Source organism: Paramisgurnus dabryanus, chromosome 5 (genome assembly GCF_030506205.2).
Source record: "Paramisgurnus dabryanus chromosome 5, PD_genome_1.1, whole genome shotgun sequence".
NCBI classification, from domain to species: domain Eukaryota; kingdom Metazoa; phylum Chordata; class Actinopteri; order Cypriniformes; family Cobitidae; genus Paramisgurnus; species Paramisgurnus dabryanus.
Window position 1 is genome coordinate 32,362,551 of NC_133341.1, and position 11,091 is coordinate 32,373,641.

General features: G+C 40.9%; 1 protein-coding gene across 1 annotated transcript; it reads right to left on the reverse strand.

Moving 5' to 3' along the window:
• Nucleotides 1–1,081: 1,081 nt before the first annotated feature.
• Nucleotides 1,082–10,494, reverse strand: LOC135732789 (carbonic anhydrase 4-like). Its single transcript, XM_065251101.1, has 8 exons — nucleotides 9,320–10,494; nucleotides 8,818–8,862; nucleotides 8,564–8,728; nucleotides 8,332–8,483; nucleotides 7,684–7,776; nucleotides 7,534–7,600; nucleotides 1,477–1,640; nucleotides 1,082–1,366 (listed from the first exon to the last, which is right to left on the reverse strand). Exons 1-8 carry the CDS (start codon nucleotides 9,381–9,383, stop codon nucleotides 1,184–1,186), a joined length of 933 nt encoding a protein of 310 aa, XP_065107173.1. The 5' UTR covers nucleotides 9,384–10,494; the 3' UTR covers nucleotides 1,082–1,183.
• Nucleotides 10,495–11,091: the final 597 nt, after the last annotated feature.

The window sequence follows — 11,091 nt, forward strand, 5'->3', positions numbered from 1 at the left end:
ACCCCCAAAATCCTCCTTGTCGTTTATTGGCTGGAACACTTTGTTTTGTTTCATGGTGCTAGGTTTGGCCACTGTGTTTATATTGAAGTTTGTAGACCCTGGGCTGTCTACAGAGATCGCGTTTTTTTACAGTTTGATCAATAGACAGGCAGCAAGCAGATAGTGAGGAGATGTTTACTGTATGTAACAAAAAAAATGTATGGTCTAAAACGCGTGAATTCGCTTAGAGCACCTTTAAGGTGTTTGTATAAAGAAATGCCACTGATTCCTTTTTATAAAGTGGATATAAGGAATATTTGCTCGTGATGTTGTGCAATATATGGAAAAATAAGAAGTGTCAAAATCCTATTTTAACAGCCGAGAATTTGTACGTATTTTACTAGTTACGGTTTTTCACGAAGTATTAAAAACAATAATGAAACCCCACCCCTAACCCTAATGTCACAGAGGCAAAAGCAAATTTTACAGAAATACGTACAAATGTGGTTGCGCGAATTTTCCACCTCATGAATTGCCTTGAGATAGCGTTGGTTTTAAACAGCCCAGTCTCACGAAATTTCGTTATATAGTCACGTATTTTTTTGATTATTTTTTCGTGCTATTATCACGAAATTTCGTGTTTTTTCGTGATCGTATAACGAATTCCTGTTTTCGTGTGATTATCACGTATTGGTTACTCAACTGTTTTGTCCTATTTTCTTACCATTGTCGCTTCGGTTTAGGGTTAGATTTACATAAAATGACATCCCTAACCAAACCCAACTCTAACCCCAACGTCAGGCGACATATAAAAAAATAAATCAGAAAAAATAGTATAAACCAATATATAAAGTGACATTTTAATGCAAGCACCAAATCTAACCCTAAACCGAAGCGACAATGGTTTAAAAATAGGAAAAAGCAGTTGAGTAACCAATACGTGATAATCACACGAAAACAGGAATTCGTTATACGATCACGAAAAAACACGAAATTTCGTGATAATAGCACGAAAAAAGAATCAAAAAAATACGTGACTATATCACGAAACTTTGTGAGACTGGGTAGTTTTAAAAGACCTGTCAGTGAGAAAATTGTGAGAATATTTATTTAGATAATTTGATGTGCTGTAATTTTGTAGTTTCTAAGTTTGGTTTCTCTCTGTTGATTCGATGAAAACTCCTTGTGTTCGGGTCGGGTTGCTTTAGTTTAGATGAGACAGACTAAAGGCTGTAATGATGGAGATAAAGAGAAGCAGAGCGCTGGCCAGGACCCCCTGACCACCTGACCGATACACTAAACGTCCATTACGTGACTGTACAGGTCGAAATACTCCCACCATCGGATTGCCATCAGAAAACTTTAGCTGGGTAGGAAAGGCCCGAAGCTGTTTGGAAAACAGGAATTTGTTATGATCATGGTCAATGTAACTTTCAGGTCAATCTTGTTTATTTTTTCACCTAATGTTTGCAATTGGATTTGTAAATGTAGTCGTACCTGTTCTCTGCTGAGAGGAATGGTATTTTTAAAGACAGTCCAGACCACAGCTTCATTGCAGTTCGGTGTGGTCAGAGATCCATTGTATCTGTAATATTTAGTCAGTTTGTCCTCTGACAAAATAAATTGGCTGAGCGAGATGTTACGAATGGCTGTGATATTATCTGCAGAAAGACAGACAGAAAAAATGATCTCCTGGTATGATTTTTTTGGATGGAACAAAAATACTCGACCCATGACGTTTTAAGAATTAGCCTACATATAAGTAATTACAGTTACACATAACACAAAATTGCCTTAAAAAACAACTTCAAATGCTAATGTCACGGTGTGATTTAAACACCGAATAAGAAAAGTAAAAGATGAACCCAAACGCAAAGATGTATAAAAATATAACTATGAATTTATTAACTATAACAAAAACACCCACGAGGGGGAAAAACAGAAGATCAACAAAGGACTGTGATGAAACACAAGAATCACTGAAACAGGTACCAGAGAACATGAACACAGAATTTACAACACGCACGCACACCACACAGAGAACACAAGGGCATTATATAGACAGCACATCAATGGGGAACAGGTGAACATAATTAATCACTTAAGACACGAGTACATAAGGGAGTAGGGTAAAAGTGACAAGACACTGGGAACACGTGTCACACATACATGATGTGAAAACACACGTGTTCCCACACAAACACAATGCTGCCATAATCTTGCCAACATCTGACCTGGACTATAACCAAAGTCAGGCAAGACCATGACAGCCACAAAACACTGGGAACACGTGTTACACAGACATGATGTGAAGCACACGTGTTCCCACGTACACACAATGCTGCCGTGATCTTGCCCTCTAACATAGACCTGAATCTATACTAAGGTCTGGCAAGATCACGACAGCAACAAGACACCGGAAACATGTGGAAGCCACACACACAATGTGATTCCACATGCCCCCACACAGAACATGATACTGCCACGGTCCTGTCAGATGCACTCAGACCTACATCTAGCACAGATGTCTGACAAGACCGTGACAGTACCCCCCTCTTTAAAGACGGATACAAGACGTCACAAACAAAAACGAACAAAAACATTAAACACGAGGAACGAAAGACTGCACCACAGAAGACAACCACGACAACATTACTACAAACAACAAAGGTAAACAAACATATGTGACAAACGGGTTGGGGTGGTGTAACAAAAACAATACATGATGAAGGGGAGGTGGGGAAAAAACAGGGGGAACAAAATGTCCGGGGTGAAAAGAATGAGTCCCAAACCTCTGCTTAAACGCAGAGGGGTGACGTGGTCCGGGTTGCGCCTGCGGCTGCGCAGGCGGCTGACGTGTCTCCGGCTGCACCGGCGGGTGACGTGTCTCCGGCTGCACCGGCGGGTGACGTGTCTCCGGCTGCACCGGCGGGTGACGAGTCCCCGGCTGCACCGGCGTGTGACGAGTCCCCGGCTGCACCGGCGGGTGACGAGTCCCCGGCTGCACCGGCGGGTGACGAGTCCCCGGCTGCACCGGCGGGTGACGAGTCTCCGGCTGCACCGGCGGGTGACGAGTCTCCGGCTGCACCGGCGGGTGACGTGTCCCCGGCTGCACCGGCGTGTGACGAGTCTCCGGCTGCACCGGCGTGTGACGAGTCTCCGGCTGCACCGGCGTGTGACGTGTCCCCGGCTGCACCGGCGTGTGACGTGTCCCCGGCTGCACCGGCGTGTGACGAGTCTCCGGCTGCACCGGCGGGTGACGAGTCTCCGGCTGCACCGGCGTGTGACGAGTCTCCGGCTGCACCGGCGGGTGACGAGTCTCCGGCTGCACCGGCGGGTGACGAGTCTCCGACTGCACCGGCGAGTGACGAGTCTCCGGCTGCACCGGCGGGTGACGAGTCTCCGGCTGCACCGGCGGGTGACGAGTCTCCGGCTGCACCGGCGGGTGACGAGTCTCCGGCTGCACCGGCGGGTGACCCTCCAGCTGTGCCGGTTCCAAAGCCCTCTTCCTCCTCTTCTTCCTCCGTCCAGAGGCAGGGAGTGCAGGATGGGAACCGGACGCAGAAATGATCTCCGGCGCCGGGGAGAAGGGAGTCGACCTCTCCAGCCTGATCGCCCCGGTCCTAATGCCCCTCGGGCTGGATGGAGTCAGGCGAGGTCCAGCAGGTCCGGTTGGTCTCCGCCTGGCATTCACTTCGGGTCCGCATACGAGTGGGTCATAGAACTCGTAACCCGACTCGTATGCGGGACGTGAACTCCTTCCCCGTATCGCCAGGCGGCTACCGGCAAACATCCTCGCTGGGTTCTGTTGGGTGCGTGCGTTATGTCACGGTGTGATTTAAACACCGAATAAGAAAAGTAAAAGATGAACCCAAACGCAAAGATGTATAAAAATATAACTATGAATTTATTAACTATAACAAAAACACCCACGAGGGGGAAAAACAGAAGATCAACAAAGGACTGTGATGAAACACAAGAATCACTGAAACAGGTACCAGAGAACACGAACACAGAATTTACAACACGCACGCACACCACACAGAGAACACAAGGGCATTATATAGACAGCACATCAATGGGGAACAGGTGAACATAATTAATCACTTAAGACACGAGTACATAAGGGAGTAGGGTAAAAGTGACAAGACACTGGGAACACGTGTCACACATACATGATGTGAAAACACACGTGTTCCCACACAAACACAATGCTGCCATAATCTTGCCAACATCTGACCTGGACTATAACCAAAGTCAGGCAAGACCATGACAGCCACAAAACACTGGGAACACGTGTTACACAGACATGATGTGAAGCACACGTGTTCCCACGTACACACAATGCTGCCGTGATCTTGCCCTCTAACATAGACCTGAATCTATACTAAGGTCTGGCAAGATCACGACAGCAACAAGACACCGGAAACATGTGGAAGCCACACACACAATGTGATTCCACATGCCCCCACACAGAACATGATACTGCCACGGTCCTGTCAGATGCACTCAGACCTACATCTAGCACAGATGTCTGACAAGACCGTGACAGCTAATTTATGCAGCTCACAGCTCAAATAAAAATCTATATCATAATTTCTTTAAAATATTCATGTACAAAATGTTATACAAACATTGCATTAAAGCCACAATATATAGAGGTCACTATTACATAATAACACAATAAAAAAAGACAAAGTTATGAAGCGGAGTGGAGGGAAATGTTGTTTTCACCATCCATAGACTTATAGAGTTCATTAATCATGTTTATGGTAATTAATTAAAGGTGCTAAAGAATGCATTGTAATCATCTGTTAAATTGTTCTCTGATATCTCCACAGAAGGTTTGTGGCTTTATTAAGTGCAAAAATTATCGAAAAGATGGTTTTTCATGTCCACTTACAACCCTAGGATTTGTCTTTAGAATGAAATGGTCTATTATTACCTTATTTGAAAGGGTCATGAATAATAATGTTGAGCTCTGCTCTGATTGGCTGTTTCTCCTTTAGTAGCTCTGTGTGTGTGTGTAAACAGATCTTATGTTTGAGTCTGTATTAGACGAAGATCCAGATGTTGAGGAATAATCAATTGTTTGGAGATTGTTAATGGACGTTTCTGCGTTGTAAGTTTTAGGGATGGGCACGAGTACTCGATAGCTCAAGTACTCGAACGTGGCATCGACGATCGATCATGAAAAATTATGATCGTGTGGGTTTATTTGTTTATTTATTTGTTCGGTTTGTGTGTATTAACCCTTTAGTTTCACTTCATCACGCAGCTATTCCTGTTAGAGGTTTCTGTTAAAAACATTTTATTCATTAATAATCTAGTGTGTGTTCATTGTTCTGTCATAGTTTCTTCAAAATTAAAGGACAAGTTCGGTATTTTAGACTTAAAGCCCTGTTTTCAGATTGTTTATGGTCAAATAGAATGGTTTTGACTGAAATTTCGACATTTTCGGCTGCCCTGAGAATTTTCGCGTGTTTGTGTTTCAGCTCAGACCTCTACAATGGGTCTATAGGTGCACTGGAACAATCCTTCCTAAAATGCATTAAACTTTCGTTTACAAAGACGTGAAACTCACCGAGTGGTCAGGGTTGTTTACTGGTATGCTCACACAAAAATCGCTGCAAAAGACGCATTCCAACAGGTTTTATCGTAGTTTTTACCAACTCCATTGACTGTATTAGACGTCCTGTGAGGTACGGTATTACTCCGCGCCGGGAACTTTGTTTCTATTCTTGCAATTGGCAAAGGCGGATTAGCGCCACCACCTGGGCTGGAGTGTTTATTATTCAAGCTCTAAGCGGAAGAATGTACGGGTGTGAGGCGTTTGGGGAAATAGGTCCACAAGTTAACAACGAATGCTAAAACAGCTGTTGGAATGCGTCTTTTGCAGCGATTTTTGTGTGAGCATATCAGTGAACACCCCTGACCACTCGGTGAGTTTCACGTCTTTGTAAACGAAAGTTTAATGCATTTTAGGAAGGATTGTTCCAGTGCACCTATAAAGCCATTGTAGAGGTCTGAGCTGAAACACAAACACGCGAAAATTCTCAGGGCAGCCGAAAATGTCGAAATTTCAGTCAAAACCATTCTATTTCACCATAAACAATCTGAAAACAGGGCTTTAAGTCTAAAATACCGAACTTGTCCTTTAAGTTTTATTTGAGCGTTTTTCATAAAAATACTTTTCATTTTTAACATGATGCGCACGCCCCACCCCTTTGATTGCCCCGCCCCCAGATAATCGACTACTCGTTTTTCAGACCTATGGATTAATTGAAATAAAATAAATGACATACATGCACATTTCTAGAAAGTTTGTGTTTTTTTCAGTGTGGACCTGTAAAACGTAACTCTGTTACATCAATATTAGAACTTCAGCCTAAATGTTAGCATATAGCATTAACTAGCATATAGCGATAACTTTGTTAGCATTGTAACAACATTGTAATTAATTTAATGTCGGGGCGTACATTAGGGTTGCTGCGGTGACGTAATTTTCCCACCGGTTAATCAGCGCATCACAAAGCCGGTGATACTGGTATTACCGGGTGGGAGGGGCTTATAAATGCGCATGCAGACATGCACATTTAACTTTCGCTTGTGAATTACGTTTAAATGAACTGTAAATGCAGTGCTTGCGTACGCTGCGTTAAATCGCGTATGAATTTGCGTGCAATGAGAGTACAACAGCTGGTTTAATTAAGTGCTTGAGTCAATGTGCGCAGGTAATTCTCACAGAACCCGCCAGTCCCAAGCAGAGCAACCGGCTACTTCTCCATAAAGCACTGCTTGAATGATGGGTTTAATAATTTTCTCGATGAAAAACACAACAACAAAACGATCTCGCTTATATTAAACATTATATATATATATATATATATATATATATATATATATATATATATATATATATATATATATATATATATATATATATATATATATATATATATTATAACAAAAACGAGTAAGCACGCAGCTTCTGCCATCATCTGGTCAGTCAGCTCTGACAGAAAATAAATGAATAAATGAAATAAATGAAACCTGACACCTGCTGCTCTGTGACGTGACGAATGTTCAGCTCCACTAAATTCAGTCAGCAGACACATTCAGTTTGACGAAACTAAATGATTTAATTACACGAAACTATCAAAACGACGGTGAAAGACAGTGTCGCGGTGGGCATGTGATCTAACCGGTGAGAGGCTGAAGCACCGGTTATCACCGTTTCACCGTCTATCGCGGCAAGCCTAGCGTACATCTGTACTGTATCGTCACAGTCGGTGTTATGTTGAGATTGGTCTGTTTTCCAGCGGTCTTTTGCATGCACAAGGTTTACATAAGAAAAGGAAACAATCATGCGATTTAATCGTTAATGACAATCAGGCGATTAATCTATATTAAATATTTTAATCGATTGACACCCTAGTAATTATAAAACTGCTTTAAATATATTACACTGTGCCAGTGGTTTTACAATATTTTTTACATATTGTGGCTTTAACGTGAAAGAATTTGTTTAAAATAATAACACCATAGACTGACCTTCGTTCTGTATGCTCTTCAGGGCTTGTATGAGCTGGTCATAATTTGTGTTTGTGCTGTTTGACTCCTGTCAGAAATAAATCATACGGGTTCAAAACCTTCATAACTATATAAAATTCATTTAAAAGTGCAATAATGTGAATATCAAACCTCAAAAAAGAATCCCAGAGCTGCAATGCCAGATGGATCATTTAATGCATCTGCAATGATGTTGTATCGTTGTTTTATATGTACAATATGCAGCTGATGAGAAAGTTAACAGAAAAAAACATTTATTTATAACAATCACAAACTATTTTCTGTTTAAAGGGATAGTTCACCCAAAAATAAAATTAATCACAATTTTCTCATCCTCATGTTGTTTTTTTCTGATGAACAAAAAGAAGATATTTTGATAAATGATGATAAGCACACAGCTGATTGTAACCATTGACTTCCATAGTAGGAAAACAAATATTATGGAAGAATATATTTTCATAAATGCATGCCCATTGAATTACATTGCATTTGTTTTTCCTACTATATGGAAGTCAATGGTTGCAATCAGCTGTATGCTTACCATCATTTATCAAAATATCTTTTTTGTGTTAAAAAAAAAAAAATGAGGATTGGAAAATTATGACAGGATTTTCATTTTTGGGTGAACTCTCCCTTTAAATGCATTTGGCAGATGCTTTTATATTTCCATTGTAGGTAGATGTGATTAACCTGGTTTCTCTTTATTCAAATCTCATATACCAGCTACACATTGAACAGAGATTTACCAGTAATCTACTGTATGTCGTGTATTATTGGTACCTCCATAGGATACTGTTCCCCATCGATGGTGTGTTCAGATCCCGCTCCTACATCTGTTCCCCAGTGGAAGTGAAATTGGATGGGTTTATATGTGTCTCCCAGGAATCCTCTAGACAGTGTAGCCGTGATATTTTCTGCTACATCCACCACAACTGAGAAAGAAAAATACATTGCACCATGTCATGGCATTTTTCAAAGGTTTCTTTAACAAGTTTTCAGTCTGTATTGTTACCCGAGTGACCGTTGTTTATTATGGTGCCGTTGAATATGTTGTGGTAGCCGGTGAAAGTGAAAGGCGTCAGTCGCCCGTCCACTACGGTTTTCTTTGTCGCTATGTTGACCGGTGACTGTCTGGTGTTTCCACATTGTGCGTTTACTTCTTTCCAGAGCTCTGGACCTTAAAGCAACATGAAGATGTTGAGTTAAACTTGGTTTAGATACTGTGATGAAGACAACTGTGTGTGTTTGCTTGAAATGTTTGATTACCTTTACAATGTGCATCATAGTTCGCTTTTGCCTGGTAACACCACTCTGAACAGAAGCACAGTTAACACTGACTATTAAATAAATATCCTCTTAGGTGATTGTTATTAATATCAGTTATACAAACCATTAAACAACCACAGACTCATATGGAGGCATTTGGAAAATTTCATCATTTGCACATACATTTTGACACTTGCAGTTTTGTTTAAATTACAATAATAATACAAACCAATTCTTTTTCACCAGACTGTTTACCTTCAAATGCGCTATTAATTTGAACATTTATTAAGATATTATTAAATAATACTAATAAATGAAGAATAATGCGGAGATAAATTCATGCCAAGTTTATGTGAGCAGTGTTGTTGAAATCTTCAAATGATCGTGAAAATGTAATATGTTATATCCAAACTTTAAAATAAACTACATTAAACTTAGTAAATTTTAAATACATAAACAATGAATGAAATGATTTAAACCTTTGCTTTGTCATTAGACTCACCTGCACTGCAGTGCAGAATCAATGTCAGAAGATAAAATGAAATCAAACACTTCATTGTGAGCATCCTGTGACTCCAGCAATGACAATGAAATCAAATGTGATCTTGTGAGAGTTTGATCTCTTATTTTAACATATCTGTCAATCAACAGGATTGAGTTTTTGGCCACTCCCACAACACATTGTGATACCCACTGTTAACATGTGACCTACACATATATCACATGCTTGAATAATTAATGACAGTAAAATTAACATTTTCGATCACCTCTTATTCAGCATATACCGAAAAGAAGTTCAGCCCAGTTTGACGTATTTATTTAAAGTTTATTTAAAGTTTGATAGGTCTCAGATGCATTAAATGTTGTAGTTATAATTTCAGTATGATCTAAATTAGCGTTAGGGGTTTGGTTCAAGATCACTATTTCAGGTATAGACACTGGTGATCTTTAGTTACCGTGCTTTTGGAGTAACACCTGCTCTGTCCACAAACTCAATAATGACACTGACCAGGACTACAACCCTGTATGAGATGACAAGAGATTGTATTATAGTGACATCTAGCGTTGGCTAAAGTGAAACAGCACAATATAATAGACCCTAATGAACAGTAACTTGGTTTTCTAAAGAAAAAGTGAAGTGGTGCTTGCTGTGGCAAAATTCTGGGAACAATATATGATTATACTCCAAGCCACAAGTAAAACGATCCAACCGCCATGTCTCTACGATGTTCTGATGCTAAGATATAAGGCTTTGATTATTCGGTTGCTAGGGTACTGTATTTGGTTGCTAAGGAGAAAATTGGCACCCACTAGTGATTAAACTCCAAGCTACGAGTCAAAGGGTCCAACCCCCATGTCTCTATGATGTTATGAGGCAGAGATATAAGGCTTTGTTTATTCGGTTGCTAGGGTACTGTATTTGGTTGCTAGGGAGAAAATTGGCATCCACTACTGATTACACTACGAGTAAACCGGTCCAACCCCCATGTCTCTACGATGTTCTGATGCGGAGATATAAGGATTTGTTTACTCTGTTGCTAGGGTAGTGTATTTGGTTGCTAGGGAGAAAATTGCCATCCACTAGTGATTACACTCCGAGCTACGAGTCAAATGCTCCAACCCCAGTGTTTTTCTACGATGTTCTGATGCGGAGATATAAGGCTTTGTTTATTCGGTTGCTAGGGTCCTATATTTGGTTGCTAGGGAGAAAATTGGCATCCACTAGTAATATCACTCCGAGTCACGAGTCAAACGGTCCAACCCCCGTGTCTCTACGATGTTCTGATGCAGAGATATAAGGCTTTGTTCATTCGGTTGCTAGTGTACTGTATTTGGTTGCTAGCGGAAAAATTGGCATCCACTAGTGATACACTCTGAGCTACGAGTAAAATGATCCAACCCCAGTGTTTCTACGATGTTCTGATACGGAGGTGTAAAGCTTTGTTTAAAACGGTTGATAGGGTACTGTATTTGGTTGCTAGGGAGAAAATTGGCATCCACTAGTGATATCACTCCATGTCACGAGTCAAACGGTCCAACCCCTGTGTCTCTATGATGTTCTGATGCTGAGATATAAGGCTTTGTTTATTCGGTTGCTTGGGTACTGTGTTTGGTTGCTATGGGAAAAAATGTTATCCACTAGTGATTAGACTACGAGAAAAACTCTCCAACCGCCATGTCTCTACGATGTTTTGATGCGGAGATATAAGGCTTTGTGTATTCAGTTGCTAGGGTACTGTGTTTGTTTGCTAGGAAGAAAATTAGCATCCACTA